Source organism: Passer domesticus, chromosome 6 (assembly GCF_036417665.1).
Source record: "Passer domesticus isolate bPasDom1 chromosome 6, bPasDom1.hap1, whole genome shotgun sequence".
Classification (NCBI taxonomy): domain Eukaryota; kingdom Metazoa; phylum Chordata; class Aves; order Passeriformes; family Passeridae; genus Passer; species Passer domesticus.
In genome coordinates this window covers 4,418,716-4,440,313 of record NC_087479.1, presented here as the reverse complement: position 1 = coordinate 4,440,313, position 21,598 = coordinate 4,418,716, and the positions used below count along the sequence as shown (strand labels likewise).

Here is a 21,598-nt window from a genome sequence, read left to right as displayed (position 1 = left end):
CTAAGAAAAGCATGGAGGAACACAGGGCAGCAGGTGGCAAATGGGCATCAAAACAGGTTTTACTGCCTGTTTTACCTAAGTGTTTCTTGCTCAGGGTTCTGCCAGGTGATGCATGTGGCAAACCCCTCTCTGCAGCCAAGACACCTCTTGTTAAACTCCTCCTTATCCCTTACAAAAGCACTGACAGCTGGATTCCCACATCCATTGCACTTCAGGCAGCAGAGAAGGTGTTCCCAAAGTTTCTGTGGCATTGTACATTTCTTCTGGAAAGGCAGAGGGTTAGAAGCATTCCCCAAGCCCCGGGGTGCAGGATTCTGGATCCTGGCCTTGTCCTCTTTTATGCTGCAGGTGTTATTACTGTGTCTGGCCTCAAAATCAGAGCATCCATGAGCAGAACAAGCTGAATAAGCCTCAAGGTTGCTGAAGAAGCTGAGGCTGCTTTCCCAGACCTCTGTGGGTGTTTGTGTCTTGCCAGCATACCCAGGAGTTCCTATCTCAAAATGATGCTTCCCCACTCCCAGAAACCAGCTGGAAGCCCTCCCCAGGTAGCAGCTCCCAGGGACTGGGGGAGGCAGGACACAAGAGTGGCAGTTCAGGGCAGAAGAGCCAAGTGTGTGAAGGGGCTCAGCTACAGCCCAGGATTTCCTCAGAAGCCTCCCCAGCTGCACAGACAGGATGCCAAGCTCCTGGTCCAGCCCTCAAACATGGGTGCAGCCCCTCTCTCTGGAGGGTCATGCACGGAATTCCTGCAGCCATTCACCCCCATGTGGTCAGATACTCATGTTGATGCTGATTCCTCGGGACGACCACATGAGCTCGTCCCTTCACCCCACAGGCAGCCAGATACAAAACAGAGAAATGGTCTGATGTAGAAAGATGCTGGAACAGCATCACTCTGTGTCTCCCAGCAGTGGATACTGACTCTCATTTTCCCTCCTCTCTTTCAGATCGGAGCCCAGTGCTACCTGGAGTGCTCAGCACTCACACAGAAAGGCCTTAAGACTGTCTTTGACGAAGCAATCATGACCATTTTCCACCCCAAGAAGAAGAAGAAGCGCTGTGCAAAGTGCCACAGGTGCTGCACCCTTGTGTGACGTCCCCTGGGAAGCAGAGCCAGCTGAGTTCAGTGAAACCAAGCAGGTTAGAAAGGCAATGAAGGTCACACACAACTGAAAAGGGGAGCATGACCAGAAAAGGGTCCTTCTTACCCAAATATAGGAGCTCTCCATGCTGTGAAACCTCCAAGCTGTATCACCCTTGGCCAACTCCTGTCTCTGTGCTTTCCTAACCCTCCAGAGCTGTTTTGCAGCCTGTTCCCACTGCTGCAGACTGCACCAACAGAAACCAGGATGCCTGCTTGGCTCCTCACCTTGGGAATAAGGTGAAGGTGGCTTGTGACAAAACAAAGAGCTAAAGACAGCAAAAGAAACAGGAGAAACTTCTTTTGTGGCCTTAAGTAAGAATTGATCCAAATTAGGAATTTGCAGTCCTTAGGAATTGAATCTGAATTGACTGAAAACACATGGAGATCTGTAGAAATCTAATATGTAAGATATACACTATAGGTAGGAATGTACTTTAAAATTGCTTTTCTTTTATAAGACTTGCTAGTTCAGGAGATACTTTAGTTTGTTCAAACCACATGGAAGCAAAGGTGGAGTGATTCCAGTTTATTTTCACTTAATGGTGAAACTTCACAGCATCAGGATGTTGCTGCACCCAAGCTATCAAAATGGATCAACATTTACCTCCAGACTCAAGGAATGTTCTTACAACTGAAAAAAAAAAATGCAAATAACTGTATTTTTACAAAAGAATGTTCAGGCTGAGCCATGTTTCCTTAAGCTGGGAAAGGAACTACAGAATTGTAGCATTAATGTACTGAAACAAAGAAATTCTGCCACCAAAGAATGTTGCCCTAGACATGAAATAGCAGCACGGAACAATCTCTCTTCCAGCTGAGAACAAGAACGAGACATATTGCCATGGCAACTGAGAATTTACCTTACAGATCAGCTGGATTTCTACATCTCACCCAACAGCCAATAATAGAAAAAAAAGCCAAAGGTCATACTGACTTTAAGTGCTTTGAGGTGATCCAATTGCCTTAAAATTATCCTTTTTTTATGAAGTATTTCTGTACAAAACCTCATCAAAGTGGAGTTGCGAAGTTGTTGACTTTTTGTAGCCTCCGTCCTCCCATTCATTTCTTCTCTCTATGCTCCCATTTTTCCATCTCCACAGAGAGCTCTGTTCCACAGCCCTCAGGAGTGGACTTTTCCACGAGTGGCAGCTGATGGGCTGCAGCCAAAAGCATGGAGATGGGATGCCCACAGGGGAAGGGAAGCTCCTGTGACCTCCCCTTCCTGCTGGGGAAATTGTGCCTTGTCATTAAAGCGTGTCCCAGGACCCTGCAGTTTGCACATGGCAGCAGACAGACACTCAGAGGTGAACTCAAGGGTGTCTTGTTACTTGCAGCTGCCTCTGGGTACCCTGGCAGTGCCACAAGACTGTCTTGTCCTGGATTTCAGTCCCCAAGCAGGAAACCCCAGCACCAGCACACACAGATTTGAAGAAGTAACTCCTTGCAGAAGCTGTGTCTGTAGCCAGCATGTCCAGGAGTGCCAGGAGGGAGCAAGTGACAGCAGTGGGACAACAGTGGCAGCCCGGGGGCACAGGCCCTGCTCCCCTCTGCACCCCATCCCAGGAGACTGGCAGCCCTCTCCCCTTGGGAATCACAGTGCCCTGACTGAGAACACTCCTGTCACCAGACAAACCAGGCAACTCCAGACCTGGTGTTAGCCAGAGTGACTGCAACAGGACCATGGGAATGGCACCCAGGGCACATGGAAGGGACAAGCTTGGTGCAGTGCCCAGTCCTGCATCAGGACCAGGCTCATGGATCTGAGCTCCTCCTTCAGCACTAATTTCATACAGTCGTAGGATGGTTTGGGTTGGAAGGGACCTCAAAGATCATCTAATTCCAACCCCAGTTTACTATGGACAGCTACAGAAACCAGCTCTGACACCCCACAACATTTCCAGGTAGAAATCAACAATTCTCTCTGACCAAAGCCATCAGACTCGAGGCAAATGCTTTGCTCTTATTTTTACCCAGTGCCTTCCACTCACCATCCTTTTCCCCTTGCACACAAACATGGATGAAACACAGTTGAGCCATACCTGAGACAGATAAGTTCCCCTCATTTCTGGTGACTTTTTGTGCATATTTTCCGTTTGCTTTATTATGTCCCAGGTATTTACTTCAGAGGGCCTGGCTGCTAAAACCCAGCTCAGAGTGAGGTGCAGGGGTCCATGACGTGCCACAGAGTTTGTGTCCATCCCCAGTGTGTGTTCACCTCAACAGGACACTATCAGCTGAACTATAATGTGTAAAAATATATTAGAGGGATACGAGGACAACTAGGCATGGATTAAATAAATTAATATTTAGGCTTACAACATGACTAGAAATCCACTGAAACAACAACAACAAAAAGGCCTTGAACAGATTTCAGGGGAATTATATCTGCACTGCGCTGCCTTTTACTTCAGTGGAAATTAATTAGGATGATTGTTTTAGCCCATGTAGGTGGCTGGAGAGTGATGTGTGAGTCTCTGGTGGAAGAAGGTGAAGTCTGGTTTAGCTGAAGCACAATGCAAGGACTCAGGTTGGAGCTGCCTGGTTTTCTTAGCGCTTCAAAAAAAGTGGAAATAGAGGAAATAGAAAATCCAGAGTGACAGCTGAGCTCATCCTAATGAGCACACTGGAAAAGTGAAATGGAGCACCCTGGCATGCAGCAGGGAATGCCACAAATAATCAAATTCTTTTTTTGCCTGCCACAGAGTACCAGGAGTGATTGTTAATCTTAATGGAATGGCATAGGATTGGCAGTAAAATCAAAATCAAGTGGGAAGTTGTAGCACTGATGTAACTGCAGTGGTTTGAGGGAAACAAACTACAAAACATATGGTGATGGAAAAACTAAAATGCTGCTGCTCTAATGTGTTAAACTGCAGCATCCTGAAAAAAATCTTTGCATAGAGAAAGCAGATAGAAAAGTGTTAATGTACATACAAAAAAATGTTAGGGCTAAGCAGGCGTTTCTTTGCACTTACAAAATGGAACATGTCAAGCTTGTGAGGCAGTAAAATTTCAAGTTTTTCAAACTGATTTTAACCAGAATTTGAATTCCGGAACCTGCAAGAGAGGGACAGTGGTCACAATCCACTGAGAAACGGCCTCTGCGCTCCATTTATTTTAATTTTTCTTCCAGCAGAAATAAATGTTTTTTGAAAAGACATGTTTAATGCAGGTCCCATAAATATTATCCCTGTGTTAGGTTACATACACACACCTGTCCATGAAATGTAGCAATTTCTCAAGGATCTGCCCTGTTACATTATTTTTTCGGGGGGAGGCAGGGACAGCACAGGCCAAGAGGTTTTAGAAAGGGATTGTAGGCAGATGTAAGGAGAGTCATTGACTATCTGGCAAGTCATACCTAATGCCTTTTTTAAAAGCAGCAGATGGTGTGTGAACAGGCACTAAAGCTTATTTTAAGAAAAACCACAACACCAGACATAGTGCAAGTGCAGGCATAAGGCCACAGATATAAACTTCAAGTTATTTTTCAAGCACCATTAGTAATAAGGAAAGAAAATCAATAAAGGACTGCCAGGTGAAAGAAGATGCGTTTACTCACTGTGAGATGAGCTAGAAATCAGATCCCAATTTCACCTTAAAAGGAACACTGTTAAGGAGAGTCATAAAGGTTAGAAACCATCCCTGGAACTTATTTGACAATGTCCCCTTAATGCAGCTGATGTCAAAGCCTTTCTTGACAGAGCTGCCTTTGCTAATAGTCTGCTGTCATTTCAGAAGCACTCACAACTTACAGGAAACTTGCTGGATCCTGTAAAACTCATCTCCTTTGGCCTCTTCTGGAACCTTGCTGTTCTACCAAGAGTTTTTAACCTGAAGCTGCAGTTTCCAACAGAGTTCCCAAAGTATTTTCCTGCAAACCCCTGCAAGGAGATATTAGAGGTATTTGAGAGAGATCTCAATTCATCAGAGAGTTGTTATCACATTAAAACCACCCACAGATGCCTCTGCCCTTCAGAGCCCTGTGAAAACAACAGGACAGTGGAACTGGGACAGTCCTGCCACTTCCAGCATGACTTGAAGGAGGTCCCACAAAAACTCACAGACACCTTGTCCTGTGCCTTCCAGAGCTCTGAAAAGTTGGGGAGAAGGCAGAAACAAGGCTCTAACCCCACTCAGGTCCATTCTCATTTGTTCAACTGGATATACACCCTGTGTAGGTAGGTACCAGATTCACCCCAAGTCCAGTACGACAATCTAAACAATCATTTCTACAGCTGATGTTGATATTTGTCACCTTTTTTCTCTTTTGAAGCCCTCAAAACATTCAAAATGGACACAAAATTAAATAGCAAAAATATAGCACTGCATCTTAATATGACATAAAGTTATTCCAAATACTTTTATTAAAGGGACAGATTTTGGCAGTCCTCCTCATACTGAAGAGAATCTCTCTTCACAAGTAACTGTCTCCAAGTTGTTCATGTCTCATTCCATCGCAGTGGCACCGCTCAGGTCGTGAGGGAGGCTGGTTGGTGATCTGTCCTTGCAGTTTAATTACCAGAGCTAGCTGCTAGAGCTAGCTGCTCTAGTGGTGGTGGCCTGTGTTCCTTTGAATCCCTTCAGGAATGGTGACTCAATCATTTCCCTGGGCAGCCTATCTCTCCCTTTAATTCATATATGAATTATGCCCATCTGCTTTTATACCTTGCTTAGAGCCCGTGACTTTTCCCTGTACATTTTTCCCCCAAGTAGCAAATGCCTCTTGACTTACCATACAGAAACCTCATCTGGATTAAAAATAATCTGCAGTGGCATCAATCTGTCTCAGGCCAGGATTGTCTAAAAGCACATTTGTCTTCTCCCACAAAGCAATCCATATGCTCATGTTGGCCCAGGGACCATTTATTAAACAAAGAGGGAGAATGTAGGAATGTGGCTGCACATGCCTTTCTCCATTTATTTTCTTTTTCCCTGAGGAGGACCTGTAATGTTGTTTTATCCTACATTAAAAAAGGAAAATCTGGAAATAACAGAACATTTTGTTGGTTCACAACTCTATAGGACTGGAGGAGCATCTGCTGTGACAGGAGGTGAGCATGGAGTGACCTACGTCAGATAACTTCTAGTCACATTTGAGCTCTTTGCAAAAATGAAGACAAATTTCCACTATGAATGTTTATTTTCCTCCTCGTGAATAAAGACCATCTGAAAGCAGGAAAAAGCCTCCCACTGATTTCGGTAGTGGCTTGTGATCTCAGCTGTCTTCACCTATCAAAACAAAACAGGAATAGAAATATTTTTGCATCAAAAAGTCAGGACAAAATCACCAAGTCATGAATGCAACAGAATCACTTCTGCTTCGGGGGAGAGCTGCAAAATCAGGGCCTAGAGCCACAATTAGTCAGTTTGATCCTAAACCATAAATTTCATTTTAAGATGTTAAGGGGACGCCCATAACTAGAACAGCAACAACAAAAAAATCTTCAAATTCTCTTTTCTTTGTTACAGTTAAATCTTTCAGAAACATGGGAACAAAACTCTGTTCTCTTGGGCATTTCCAGGAGCCACACCATAACAGCAAAAAGAGTCAGAAGCTCATTGTAAGAGGAAAATTAGTTCAGAAACCCAGAGCAACAAGCAAACAATCATGTGAATTGCTGTCAGTGGTGAAAAATCTCTTCAACTTTGAAAATATGGATCCCCATCCCTTTTCAGATTGTACAGGCCATAATGCAGTGTTTGGCTGCTTCCAGCTATAATGGTAGGGTGGGATTTTCAAAGATGCTCTATGTTGGCTTCATTTCAATTCTCATGAAGGCAATGGAAAATTTCAATGGGGTTTTCCACATGACTAATGTGGAAAATGTTTGAGTCTTTATGTTTCCTCTTTTTCTGACCTTTTATTTTGGCTGACCAAGCTTTGAGCACACAGATACAATGAGCCAGGTCCAAGAATCCTTTATACCTTCTAGCTGCTGGTTAAGGACCCCTGAAAGGAGTTGGGGCATCCAACGACTTTGCTGATCTCACCTTTGGAGGCTGGATCTCAAACACTTCAGTTCAACCACTGCTGAGCTGAAGATGAAAGTTACATTTTATTAAAAGTGTAATATTCAAGACATATGGTTATCTTTGCTTAAAGACCCTAAACTCATTGCTGTCACTTAATTTCATCTCATGCCATTCAGGACACCAGGTTTGATGTGGTTTTGGTGAAGATCATTTTGAGCTCCCACTGATATCAACTCTGGTGAATTTTAACTTTGATTGGAGGCTAATAAATTCAGAGTAAACAGTTGTCACCAGTCTACAGTTTCCAGATCTTCCAACACAACATTTGTTCGTATTGATAACATGCAGAAAAATTTGTCTGATGTCCGTCAAAGTAGTTTGTGGGTAAATCATATCCAGTGTGGCTATCATGCTGTCCTTCTCCAGTATTTTTCCCCTAAATAGGCAGCTGCTCTAACTGCATCACAGACCTGGCAGGCACTGAACTGCCCTGTCAGCATGGAGCAAATGAGCCCAAACTCTCCCCAAGCTTGTAAATATTAATTTACTAATAAGCAATAACAAAAAGTTATGTGAGAGGGGAAAGACACTGGCAAAGCCTTCTCCACTCACAAGCAGAAGTGACCCAAGCCCAGGGTGCCAGGTGGGAAATGCTACAGTGGAGGACATGGTGTGGTGGCCCTGATGCCCAAAAAACATGGATTGAGGCTGGTGAATGGGCTGGGAAGTGCCTCTGTGGAGTCACACCTGGGGCTCAGCAGCACCTTGAGACTGGGAGGACTCAAAGAAGGCTTCAGAGGGGAGCAGGGAGATGGAGTGTGAGGACAACTGAATCCAGTTTCATGTGTCATGATGTTGATGCACTTCTACAAATGCAAAAATTTCCCTGCACAGAGATTCTCTGCTCCCCTGAGAACAAAAAGACAAGGACACTTCAATCCATTATTTTTGTGCTTACTTAATAGTAATACTTAAAATTATTCCTTAATAAATGCTCAAAACTAACAGTTCAACAAGTTATTCAGATTGAGTTTGTGAAGCAGATATAATGACCTCAACACAGATCAGGACCTAACTCATCACCAGTCAGGTCTCAGCCAGTTAGGAGAAAGAGGCACCTACTTGATGTGAGCAACTGAATTTTTCTCTCTTAAAAGTTGCTGTGCACAATATTGCTGGAATATGGGGCTGTTGAAACCAAAGGATGGGCACTAAAACAGTATGTCTGATTTTTGTGTGGTATAGCTTTTTTCCAAAGATTAACCAAATCTTCAGAATTGAAAGCAAAACAATTTCAAACCAAGGAAATTCAGTTTTCAAGCAAATGCATTCTGCATAGTTTAAAATTCATGTAAACGTTATTAATTTCCTATTTAGAGCACATAATTCTGTACTCTTTTGTTTATCATCTTTTAAACATGTAATTACTGTATATTGTAATGCACATTAATATCATTTATTGTACATAGTTTATTTTAACAAAATAAATGTATTTCAAAGTATTTTGACAGCATCCTTTTGGGGAGGTGTGTTTATTTTCCCAGATACTAATCACATGCACCTTGCAGGATGTTTCAGGTAGGAAAAACACCTACCAACATATTGGCAAGGAAGATGAGCTGTGCACCCTGTGGTCCAACAGCCAGGGCTGGAAGGGTCAGGAGGGAAAGTGAAAGGCTTATGGTGATGAAGAATTTACATGAGGAAAGACAGCCCTGCTGGTCTGGAAATAAGAATATGACTGGCTCCAGTCTTCCAGTGCAGAGATGTGGATCTTGTTTGGTTTTTTTTAAATGGCAAAATTAGTTACCAAAAAAAAAAAAAAAAGCCTTTGTTACCCAGCTGTTCATTAAAGTTCATTTCAAGACCAGAAGCAATCTCATTGACCAGCTGGTCTGATCTTCAAGTTAAGCCTAGAAATCCCACCATTCCTGAGCAACATCCATCATTTGGTTGGACCAAAGCAAGTTTCACCAGAGGAAGGGTCTTTTCATGTTCCTGCGGCTTGTGAACCTCAGCAGGTTTAACTAGCCCTGCCTGCAGCACTTGCAGAGGAAAGACAAAGCATATCAAGGTTTATTCCTAATAAAAAGGCACTGCAGCCCAAATCCCTGGCTGCTATAAATGGATACATCCTCAGAGGAGCCAGGACAATCCAAGAGGGCACAGCACATAGCCTGCAATATATTTTATTCACCTTTCCCAGAGGAAGGTGGCATTACTCACCAGACTTTCCATGGTTTGATTTTATCTGGGAAGAAGTGGCACAGAGGACCCACATGTCTGGGGTTAACAGCAATGTGCCAAAGGAATCCCCCAGAGCAGAAAATTCCTAAATTGCTGCCAGATAAGGCTGGGTGGATGTAGCCAAGGGAAGGATGGAGCCATGCAGCCCTGATGCTCTCACATTTCCCTGAATACCCACGGCTGGCTACACTCCCTGGCAGGATGTTGGGCGAGACAGGCTTTGCTCTGAGCCTGGGTGCTGGTTCCAGTCTTTCCATGTGGGTACAATGAGAGCAGGAGGCAGCTGCCTGTCCCATCTCCCAAAGAGAAATCCAGTCAGTACAGGGAACACCCATCCAGGGAGACATCCTGCCCTCCCTCTCATGGCAACTCAGCTCTGTGCTGGGGTAAATACACTGATTTCTGGCATGGTCACTGGGGCTGGGCACACCAGCTGCAGGGGAGCCGAGCTTCCAGGGCCACTGGACTACTGTGGCTGTCATGGAACAGGAGGGCATTTTGGCAAATCAAAGAACTGCATGGCAGAGACCATTGCTGTTCAGGTTCAATGAGCTACAATAAACCTGAGGCACTGAATGCCCTGAAGGATACAGATGTGACTGGGCACAAGGGGCCTCAGCACACACACTGCAGAACACACTTAGAGAAGAAAAAACCATCTGCAGCATCATCCCCAGTGTCCAAAAGGGAAACTGAGGCACAAAGAAATCCACTGCTTTTCATGGGAGAGAGAATACCTGAGGTGTCACTGCCCTTGTGACAAACACTCCTTGCAAACACATACCAAAGACAAGCTGTTCAACTGCTTTGGACAGGTTGGGTGGTGACATCTAAATCCATGGCTTTAAAGAGCATTAAAATGCTCCCAAGGAGGTGACGTTTGCCTGGGAAGAAGCTTCTCATGCTCTGAAATATGTGGGCTGTGTTGGCTGCCTACTGATTCTGGGCAGGATGTACCACCCCAGCTGCAGAATTAAGGATGTGAAAGCTAAAGATCTGGTCACAAGTTGTGACAAGACAAGGAGTAATGGTTTTAAACAAAAAGAGGGTTGATTTATATAAGTTTTTTCAGTGAGGATGGTGAAACACTGGCTAGAGAGGTGATGGATGCCCCCTCCCTGGAAACATTCTAGGTGAGGTAGGACAGGGCTCTGAGGAATCTGGTCTGGTGGAAGATGTTCCTGCTCTTTGCAGGCAGGCTGGACTAGAAACAACTCAGACTACTCTGTGATTTTAAGTATGGAAATTGATGTGAATTTAACAGAGTTAAAACCTACTAGTATAATAATTTCAGTGGGGAAAGTTCCACATTTGCAATCTGGTGTTGATTGAGCTTCTGTCACCCAGGGCAGATCCACAGCATCTCTTTTGCTCTCCTCCTTGAAAGATCATCTCAAAGTGGCATTTTGCTGACTTGGTTTCAGTCAATACATCCTTCCCACCTCCCCCTTCTGTTCCCCAGGCTGGCTGCATCAGTCAAAACCCTTTTCCCACCCTGCAGTGTTTTGTTCTGATCATTTGCTGAGGTTTCTGCTGTCTCACCATGTCCAGGTACAGCCCTGACTTCCTGCTGGCTGTTAAGGAAGGAAGTTTGCCACTTTCTAACCCTGCCTCTAATCCTGAGACTGCAGCACAGCCAGACTCCATCAGAGAAACTCAGTGAAGGAAATGACTTCACACCAAGGAGATGTTTTGCAGGTGTTCACAGCTCTGGAAAAGAGTTTGTAGGAGCTTATAAATATTCTACGTGAGAAATCTCTACACACAGAAAAGGAGGGACACATTGCTTGAAATTTCTTTCATACTACAGTTTTGAGGTTTATTAAGGACACAAAACAATCTGCAGGTTTCCCATAATAACTGTAATGACAAGTGACAATATCAGAGGGATCGGGAGGTGCAATTTGAAACAAAACATGAGGACTTTTTAAAGGGTAGTTAAACTCTCAATCAGCCAAAAAACTGCTTCTCCTGCTGTTGGACATAGCAGTCTCTATTCAGAATTACAGAAAGCAGGGTGATCTTCCTACTCAGTCATAGTACAGCTTTTACAGATGAAAAAAATTATATCAACCAATAAATTACGGGTTAAATTAAATCTGTTTCAGTGTCCACAGGACACCTGGGGTAGCTTCAAGCATACATCCCTGTAAATGAAGGTGACTGCATCCAGGAGACAAGGCACTGTGTGGGAGAGACAGGTGCAGGTATTAGTCTGAGCAGCAATTCTCTCCTAATGGCTATCTGAGAAGGTGTCTTTGTTTTGTGAGTTCCTTTGGGCCTCTCCCATTTGGTAAATCTTCCTTCGTTCACTTAATTTTCCATTTTGCTCAGGGGAGAAATGAGGGATGAATGTGAGTGTGTCCTCCTGCAGGTGGGAACCAGGGAACAAAGGCACTTTGTGTGGCTGTGGTCACAGGGGGCTCTTGTGGCAGGTCCCAGGTGTCCCCCTGGTTTGTAAAGAGTGGGTTTGAGGAGGTGTGAAGTGTCCTGTGGAACGTCTGCTCTCTTTCCTGTGCTGGACTTGTCCCACTTGTCCATTACTGGACACTCCACAGCTTTGCTGCAAGCACATCTGGCTGTCCCCCAGCTCTGTGTGCACCCTCAGAGGCACAGGTCTCCACGGAGCTGAGCAGCTCAGGGAGCTGTGGGAGCACCTTTCCTCAGCTCCCTCTTTCCCACCACCTCAGCCAGGGGCTTGCTAAACCAAACCATGATCGTTGCATTTTGGCTTGGTCCCTCTGACTCTGGAAATTGTCAGGAGAGATGCCTTGGGCTCTGCAGAGTCTCACTGATTCCATGTGAAGCCATTTCCCCTCCAATCCCTGGACAAAAGCAGATGGTTCTGCACGTAATGTGTATCTCTCTTTTTTTTTTCTTTTTTTTCAGGAATTGTCCCTTGTGAGGTAATTTTTTTTTCCCCAACAAAATAGCTCCAATAAAGCAAAGCACTGAAATACATGCTTAACTGTAAAAGTCCACTGATATTAAACAAAACACTTAATCATGAGCTTAAGTCCTTGGCTGAGTCAGGGCTGAGTATGCATTCTCCCTAATTTCAAGGTAGTGATCTGAATACTTATTTCCATTTCATTGGTCTTGAGACCTTTTCCTTTGACTGTTATTCCTGAATGACTGCAGGGTAAGATTAACTAATGGGGCTGGGAGGGGGAGGTGGTGGAAGTGTTGGTAACTGCATTCATGTTACTGGAAGAAGCTAAACCCCAGATGAATCAGGCTGTTGTGGAGAAGGCAATACTCCTCCCTGGGGTGTGGAAATACCCTTTGTGGGGTATTTCCACACCCCAGTGGCTGTTCACTCCATGTGCACTTTGTGCAGGGAGAAAGGTCACACAGAGTGAAAAGCTCATGAGGAGGAAGGGAAACTGCAACATTTCTTTTTACCACAGGATTTGCTATTGTAAGGATGTGGGTTTCTACAGCAATAATGCTTTGAGCAGCATGAGGAGAGGGGATTAAGCCTCATCTGCCCAGAAAAATCAGTGAGCATTACAGGGAGAGATCAAATTCTGGGCTGAATTAAACCCTCCAGAAGGATGGAGGTACCAAGGGTATGAAGCTCGGGGAGAATTTGTCCCCTCCTTGCCCAGGCTGGGGCAGGAGGTCAGTAGGTCTCACACTCGGTGGTGGCAGTGGAGCAGATGTCACAGTCACAGCGGATGGCCACCGGGTAGGTGTAGAAGGGGTCCACGTTGGGGGCACACCTGGGCAGCTTCACCGTCACCATCCTGGTCTCGTTGTAGGTGCAGATCCGGTGGTGGGACTCGATGTAGGGAGGCTCCAGGATCGGTTTCTGTGGGACAGAGATTCTCAGGCAAGATGCAAGACAAACATCTGGAGCCCCAGTTTCCTCAAGGGGATTTTGTGAGAATAGAGGAGCTACTGGATCAGGTGGAAGGGGCCGTGGAAATAAATTTTAGGCTACATCCTTCAACGCTTGCCTCTTGGAGTCCTGCCATGGAGGGGAGTGGGTGCATGTATGTGTTTCAGTTTGCTTAAAGCATAAAGCTCCAATTAAAACCTGCTTGAAGGAAGACAAAATATTATCCCAAAAGCTGGTTTTTAGCAGAGTATGAGTGTTTCGATCAAATGCTGCCAAAAGCAGCTGCTTTCTTCCAAGAGCATTGATTTTCCATTAAACACATTCTGCTGGAAACACTTCGTGTGCACAAGCTGCTTAAGAGCAGGGGTGCATCCAGGTGCCAAGAGCTGGGGTTTTTTCTCAGCCAGACCAGTCTTCCCTGTCAGGCTCACTTCCCACATATCCCAGTGGCTGTACACTGTGGGGAAGGCTCTTGGCACAGCAGCCAGCAGAGAAGTCTGCAATTCCTCTGGAGAAAATCAGCTTAGCCAGAGACCCCAGCCATCAGAAGATGATGGGAGAAAGCCTTGAAACCCACCCTGTCATGTGGTATCACACTGACATTGGTTTTGCTGAAAAATCGGTTTCTCCTTAACAGGGGCACCCATTTTCCAAAGACTCCAGGAAAGGGGAGCACACAGGGGAATGGGAGCCCACTGCCTAATATCTCCCAGCCAGGAGACATTTTAATTTCCTTCTTTGCGTCTGTGCTGTGGAAAGAGCCCTCCCTGGGAACCAAGAAGTGGGAGAGAACAAATACATTTCAGCAAGAAGTGCAGAAACCCTGCCTCTTACAAAGGCCCTTGTGGTGCCTTCTGGAAGATGTTGAACCCACAGCCAGGTGCATTCAGTTGAGCTACACCCCAGTACAGCAGGAGAGGCTGCAAGGTCTGAGCCTGGGAGCAGGGGGAAGCAGGGGTCAAAAGATCCCTCACAGGCACCTTATCCCAGCATGGATTCTATGGAATGTGGCCACTGGTGGCATTTCCCCTCATCCCACCCAGTCATGACAAAGGGGAGTCAGGGCTGGCACACAGACCCTGCTCCTCCTCTGGTCACTTATGTAGAGTCCTTGTTTTCATGTGGACAAAATCCCTGAGTCACTCAAGGATTTCTGAATAAATTAAACTGGGCTTGGCCCCTTGTGCTTTCCAGCTGCTGAACAGCAAAGAGTCAGAAACTTGTTCTCTGGCATGTGTGTGGATGTACTTATGCTCCTTCTTTCTCTCTCTGTACACCCCTAAAACTTAAGTACTTAATATTTGTACAGGGCTGTGACTTAAAACAGGACCAAATTAGAAACAGACATTATCTTTGGGATCTGCTTTTTGGGACAAAATATTACCCATTAATAGGGAGCTCCATCTTGATCTCCAAGAAATACTTTTTTTTTTTTTTCAAACGAAGTAATAATGTCCCCCTCTCCTTAAGTGTTCAAGCTGTAAGAGGCTTCCAGAGTGCGTAGTAAGAGCATTACATAAGTGCTTCGTTAATGTCATCACACGGCTGCCATTCCCCTGCGGGGCAGCGGCAGGAGGGAGGGGACGGCCAACAACGCAGGCGGGCAGCGCAGCCCCATGGACGCTGAGGGTGGGTGTCTTCAGAGGGCTTTTCTGAGGGGACAAACACCAGCCAGGCGTGTCCCTGGGTCACAGCCTCACCTCCCAGGTCTCGCAGCGTCCCCAGCAGGCGTCCGTGGTGACGCGGAGCCCGCGGCAGCCGGCTTTCCTGGCCACGAAGGTGAATTCCCTCACGGCGCAGCCCACGAACGTGCGCAGCTCCAGCGCCGCGGCCTGGGCGGCGCCGCCGCGGCCGGGCAGCAGCAGCAGCGCAAGGAGAGCTGCCGGGAGCAGCCAGGGCAGCTTCATGCTGAGGGCAGAGGGAGAGGAGGGTTGGGAGAGCCAGCAGAGCCCAGCAGGCGAGAAGTGCAAGTGGATGGGCTCAGCTGAAGCGGGGGCAGCCCTTCCTCCCTTCAAACCTCATCCTCACTCAGCCTGGGAGAAGAGGGGAGGAATGAGGGGTCCATTCCTCCATGACAGCCTTCCGGTGGAGGAATGAGGGGTCACTACTCCCAGAAGTGGAAAATCTCAGTAAAAATGTCTGTCACACAATGCAAGAGTGTGAAATCTTTCCCTGCAGAGCAGTAGGAGTTTGCCTGGAAGACATAAAGTCACCAGGCCATGCTTCAGCCCCGCTGAAATCTCCATGCTGCACATTTGTTTTGCAGCACATGCCCTTCTACCGCCCTGCCTGGGCTGTGCTGAGCTCACACAAAGCCAAGAGCTGCACAGCTGGGAGCCAAGCATCCCCGAATTCGTGCTGCAATCTCAGCATCTCCCAGAAGTATTGCTGGAGTCGCCAGGACCAGCACCCAGTGCACCGGTGCCATTCCTCCCTCTCCCTGGGCTGCAGCCAGAGGGGCTGGCTGTCCCTTCAGCACAGCTCAGACCCAGCCCAGGCTGCCACACCAGTGACCAGAGCTGGGCAGACAGCGGGACCTGGCCAAGGTGACCAGAAAAACCCTGCACTCCTCACACCTGAGCAGCCCAGCGCCCACCAAGACCCTCCGATACCTGTTGACCTTCTGTCTCAGCAAAGAAAGCGATCAACCTCTCTGGAACAGCTTTTCTGTCAAAAAAAGAGAGCTGGGAAATACTCTGAGCCACGAGGTCCATTTTACAATTCACATACTATCACTGCATTTAAATACATCTGTCTTAGAAAGCCCAGATTTGATACTGAAATTTGAGAAAGTCAGCTACGGCATGGGGCACAGACTGGTGTGTGCTGGGGTCTGTCCTCGGCTGGACAGAACAAAATTAAGTGAGCTGGGACTGCCATTTGCCTGGCTGATGCTTGAGTCTCTAGGCTCCTCTTAAACAAAATGATTTAAATTTGCTAAATCAGAGCTTCAGATCAGCATGTGATGTTTGCATCATATATGTCACCATTTTTACACTAGAGTCTTACATGTGATTAAAGAGAGTATGATTATATATAACCTTCAACGGGGTAAAAAAATGCTAAAATTCCTTATTTTTAAAAAAGTATATGTAGAGCAAAATAGACAAACTTCAGAACAAATCAAACATTTATCCTTTGCCACTTCAGCAAATCCTGCTGCTTTATTGATGAGCCAGAGCCATGACAGGGAGCAAACACGGACATGCACTCACCTAACTCGTTGGAGTCAGAATTCCTTTTGCAGTTTTAAATTGCAGATGGTGTTTCAGGATGTCAGAGTGAGCAGCAGGAGACCTGCACTGAAATCTCTGTCAGCTTTGTGACCAGTAGATCTCCCCAGCAGCTGCTACTGGGATGTCTAATTGCTCAAATTTATAGAAAGGGTCTTGTCAATCAAGGCAGATCCTTACTTGAACCACCCAAGGCATCAAAGCCATTGACTGTAAAGCAAGGCTCCCCTTTCCAGCAGTGATTAGCTTCAAGGGAATTATTGTTATTGCAGTTTATTGTTTCATAACCTGATCAAAAAAGGAGTATCTCGGTGAGTGAAATTATGAGCATGCACTGGGGCAAAATGGATCTTCTTTTCCATAATGGAATATCAACACCTTTGTGAAGAAATTGGAAGCTGGCTCTGAAATTATCATTACCCCTATAATTAACAAGCCCTAAGTAAACATCCTCAAGGGAAACTTCTCAGATACTTGTACAAAAAATTGCCTGGATTTTGTCAGCTGCAGAAGATCTTTTTTACGTGATTTCTCTGTACAAGAAAGGACAAGAGATGGGGGGAGGAGGTGAGAGCTTGTAAGGAAAGAAAGTGTTCTCTTGGCAAGCCAGGCAGCTGAAACACAGGTGAGCTCCACTGTGAAAGGAAATTTAGAAATCACTGTCCACTCTCTTCACTGTGCAAACCCAGTTCTCAGCTGTCCACAGGACAGGGAGCAGATGAGGAACTTGGTTCTGTGAAAAACTTGCTGGTCAGGGAGTTCATAAAAGATGAATGGGAGAAAGAAGTGCAGCCATAAGCTCAGTGGCCTGGAGAAAGCCAGCTGCCTTCCTTTCCACCAGTGACCTCCCAGCTCCAGGACCCAGAACAATCCAGAACAGACAGGGCAAGTGTCAGGGATTATGGAGCTCTCAGGATGATGCTGTCAGAGGTCAGAGGCAGCCACAGAATTACAACCCAGCCATGAGAACAGAAAACACAGGGGAAACCTTGATTCAAATAAAGGCCATGCTACAATGGACAAAATAAAATAAAATAGACAAAAACAAAATAAGTAGAAATCAAAAAAAAAAAAAAAAAGAATAGAGGGGAAAAAAAACCACAACAACCAAGGAAAACAGCATCTGTTGATGTTCAGAACATGCATCTTATCAAATATGAAGCAGTGATTACTATGAGCTGGTTAATTTACCTCACAAATATTCCATACATACTTCTGATGGATTACATTCAGATTTTCTGTAGTGTGAGCTATGGAAAAGAGCAAATTGACATTGAGGAAAAGAGATGTTATTTACTCTCAAGGTCTACCTTTTCTGTCTAAATTAGGAAACAGTGTTTGGAACAAGTGAAAGAGGGAAGGGACTGTTTGGAAAGCAGAAAAGCAGCAGGCATTTAGTGTTGTTGCCATATTACCATCTGACATGGGAAGGAGCTGCTTCAAATAGTTAATTCACTTAACAGACACTAAAAGAATAATAAAAATAAAAGAAAGAACAGAATTTTTAATAAAAAATTTGAAAAGTTAGGAGGCAGGGGTTGTTTAAAATCTACCCCAGTATTCTTCCTCATTATTGTTCCCAGTCTCACTGGCAGTAAATGACTCCAGAGTCAAGTGAAGGGGGATCAGGTGAGATTTTGGAGGTGGAATGTTGAATGGAGGTGTTGTAAATGTCTCCATCAGATCACCAGACAATGTCCTAGACACCTTTTTCCCCCATTGAAACCAGTGAGAAAATCAGGAAATTCAAAGACAAATGAGATCACAAGAAGTCAAGAGGATCAGCCCAAGTCCTGTCACTGATCTAAAATGATCACTTTCCACTAAAATAACCCTAAAACTACTTTTCTGTAATTTCCACTGAACAAAAATAAAGCTAGAAAATGAACTTTTAAAGCTTTTTCAAAAATATACAGTTTAAAAGTTCCTGACTTATGGGGAAAGCATGTAAAAATACTGAGCTTAAGTCCCCTTTATTTGATGCTGGAAATGTACCAGCAAACATCAGCCCAAGATTAGAGGCAGGTACAGGAAATACGTGCCAGATGGCAGATGAACCAGCTTTGACAGATCCCTCTTCTTCTATGGATTAAAAACCCAGGTGCTGGAGTTTTTGTGTAATTCAGCTTGGTTTCAGTGACTCCAGCTAAGATCCTGTTCTCTCATCTCCATTTGTACTGAACGGCCTCTTAGGGTGAAACAAAAGAGAAATTGCAGACTCTCACTTATTCTGTCTCTAGAAAATCCTGTCTGCTTGTGGGACAGGCACCAATTCCTGAAGGATTTGCATTGTGTTGTGTGAAAAGCCTGAGTGCTGACTTTTCCCACGCAGAGTTTTTGCTGTCTTACTGTTCTGTGAGTTTATCTCATTTAAGTTAATCAATAAATACACCAGTGGGATCTCAAATCGGGTTGATCATGAGAAAGGAGCTGAGATGAGCTATTTAATGAGAGTGACCAAGGGAAATGCCAATGCTGAGTGGCTGCACACAGTAAGCACTGCACAGAGCCTTGTAGGCCAGAAGAAGCTGGTGACCATTCGGGTCAGAAAAGTCAGTGACTGGACAGGAGATATTTAATGCACTGCCCACAGCAGGGGTTTGGAAAGGTGGGTGTTAGTTCAGAGGTAAGACAGAAGGAGAAATGGGTGAGGAATCAAGGTAGTGTGGGATGGCTGGCCAAGTTCACAGGAGGTGGCACCCATAAGAGATTAGGGTTCAGTTTAGAAGAGAGTGAATCATAAATATATCAGTTAGGATACACAGCCATAAATGTTGTATGTAATTTGATGAACTCACGGGGAAAAAAAAGCATTTGAATCACTTTTCCCTATACAAGTTAACATCAGATTTTATGTCAATAGGTTGTTTACTCTTTTCTGGTAGTTTTGAAAAAAAGATAACCTTTATGTCCTGAAAACAGCATTTCAAACAAGTGCATTAAGATTGTTTAATCCATCCCCACAGCTACCGTGTGTTTGTCTTGGAGAGTGACTTTCTGTCATTTTCTACATTTTGAAAGAATGCAAAGAGTTGGTTTGGAAAGGGACAGACAAAGCAGGTTTAACCTTGAGAGGGCACAGCTGATCTGTAAATGAAAATCAAAGGCAGCAAGTAAAGCTCCTTGAAAGGCTCTGACAGAAACACTGCCAAGTGCAAGCACAGGGAGCAAAATGCAGCCATCAGGAAATGTGTTCCCGAGCAGGAATGAGATAAATGTGGGCTCTCCCTGCTAACAATGGGACACCAGTCCCCGCTGAAGGTCTCGGGCACACAAAGCCACTTCTGCTTTAAAAGACTTTCTGCTCATTTTGCTTCCTGGGCTTAACACAACACGAGCTGGCAGCGGCTGAATGAGCATTAGGAGAAGAATGTAGTCAGGAAAGAGGATTTCTTGAGGCTGCTGTGGCAGTAAATCACACCACACTCAGTACTCGGGGGAGTGAGCCCTCTTACAGAGGAGATAAACACTTCTTGCAGCCTGTGGGGGTACCTGTGTTAGGAATGGCAGAGCAGCCCCGTGAGCACACCTGTAAAATCCAGCCCTGCAGATCTGAAATGCTGGGGGAAAGCTCTGTGCTGACTGCAGCAGAATCCCAGCTGTTTCAGCACAGACACTGCCTCAGCAGCACGCTGTTATGAGGAATCTGTCAGACACTATTCTTCTCTTCCTTTTCCATCAGACTTGGAAAATGAAGTCCAAGGGTGAGGCTTAACAGTAACAAAAAAAGCTAATCCACAGTTTGCTTGAGGCACATCTATCCCGGGGAGATAACACTCTTCTGCTAAACAAGTCCTGCTGCTATGATGGATTCAATCCAGAAGAGAACTGATGAAGATCCTACAGACACTACAAGAGCTGAAGCTTCTGAAATTTGGTAGTGCACATCTCTAACATACAGGTATTGCACCCTAAACAAGGTAATTCCCATAAAGATAAATCCATAGCAGAACTTCACATTCAGTTCAGAACCTGATCATAACCTGATTTGGTACTATATGGACAAAAAACTATAGTTTGAACACATTTACTAAAATTCCTTTTTTATATGTTTATATACAGGGTACCTCAGCAAAGCTAGTTTCTCAACCCTTAAACTTGGAGCAAAATGCTTCACAAGTAGAAATCAGAAAGAAAAATATAAAGGCAAAAAAGGAAGTAAAGACTCTCCATTGTCAAGAAAATAACAGGTTCAAACAAAATTCATCCTGACCCAATGCCAAATGATAGCAAAATTTAAAATAAAAGATGTTAAATTTTTTTTTTAAACTAAAAGATAGACCAGACCAGTTTGTCTGATATCTGTCCCAGTCTAACTAATGTAAATACTGATTCCAGAGTTGTACTCTACTGTGGCTGTAAGTTACATGTTGCAAAGATTAACAGCTGCTGAAGACACATTTCTCAAAGACTGACTGGCAGGAAGAATTTACCTTCTACAGGGTCATTCCTGAGGAGTTCCTGAAGGTTCAGGGGTTGTGATATATACAATGGTGAGGGGACAAACACAAAACCACATCTCCAGGATGGATGAGGAGGAGAGTAAAGGTACAGCACTGAGCCCAGGCTGTGGAACTCCTTTGTCATGGTCCTTAGGAAAGTCAGGAGACTCATTTCTTAAGGCTGCCATATCCTTGCTCTGGAAAGGTGTATTTGTCAAGCATAGCTCCTGAGAGTAAGCAATCAAGCACCACTTTGCCACATCATGCCAATGTTGGTATCATTCTTCTCACTTTTCTCAGGCACTTTGGAAGCATGTGCACCCTCACACTGTCATCAAATACAGCCACATTTCCTTCCTATGAAACTGTCCCTTCATGGTGATGATGCTGATCACATTCAGCCCAGAATATGGATACAAGGATTCAAATCCAATGGAATTGGCTAAATATTGATGGGAGAGAGAACTGTACTCTGTAATTATACACCAGGGAATTGCCTGGAGATTTGATCTGAGTTCCTTACAGTGTGGAAAAGATTTTTCCTATAAATACAGATGCTGTACAAACATTATGTGGCTGACAATAACCACTGTAGCTCAAGTCACTTCTGCACTCCATAGCTCTCCTCTGACAGTCTTTTTAGAAAAGACATTTTAGTCTTTTAGGACAGAATAATGAGCAATGACACAGCTGCTCTGGCCTCAGAATTTGA

At 44.9% G+C, this 21,598-nt stretch overlaps 2 protein-coding genes and 1 long non-coding RNA gene across 4 annotated transcripts in view; 2 read left to right on the top strand and 1 right to left on the bottom strand.

The window, feature by feature from the left end:
* The window catches only part of RHOJ (ras homolog family member J), a 60,599-nt gene extending 51,972 nt beyond the window's left edge, over positions 1–8,627 (top strand). Inside the window, exons 5-6 of one of the 2 annotated variants that reach the window (XR_010364071.1) lie at positions 948–3,045; positions 6,170–8,627. Coding sequence is in view for 1 of the 2 variants with exons in the window: in XM_064422929.1 (XP_064278999.1) it covers positions 948–1,094 (147 nt within the window). In the remaining variant the exon portion in view is untranslated. Of the gene's footprint in view, positions 1–947 lie in introns of both variants that reach the window. The other variant, XM_064422929.1, reaches the window with a different exon arrangement.
* A 2,533-nt stretch (positions 8,628–11,160) lies between these two features.
* Positions 11,161–15,118, bottom strand: GPHB5 (glycoprotein hormone subunit beta 5). The gene is made up of 2 exons (XM_064422927.1): positions 14,912–15,118; positions 11,161–13,181 (listed from the first exon to the last, which is right to left on the bottom strand). Exons 1-2 carry the CDS (start codon positions 15,116–15,118, stop codon positions 12,993–12,995), a joined length of 396 nt encoding a protein of 131 aa, XP_064278997.1. The 3' UTR covers positions 11,161–12,992.
* A 47-nt stretch (positions 15,119–15,165) lies between these two features.
* LOC135302467 (uncharacterized) overlaps positions 15,166–21,598 on the top strand; it is a 28,131-nt gene continuing 21,698 nt past the window's right edge. Inside the window, exon 1 of the long non-coding RNA XR_010364069.1 lies at positions 15,166–20,345. This is a non-coding gene — a long non-coding RNA (uncharacterized LOC135302467). The remainder of the gene's footprint in view (positions 20,346–21,598) is intronic.

Coding starts and splice junctions, on each gene's coding strand:
- GPHB5 (XM_064422927.1), bottom strand. CDS start 15,118: ATGAAGCTGCCCTGGCTGCTCCCGGCAGCTCTCCTTGCGCTGCTGCTG. Junction 13,182..14,911: donor GACGCTGCGAGACCTGGGAG/GTGAGGCTGTGA, acceptor TCTGTCCCACAG/AAACCGATCCTGGAGCCTCC.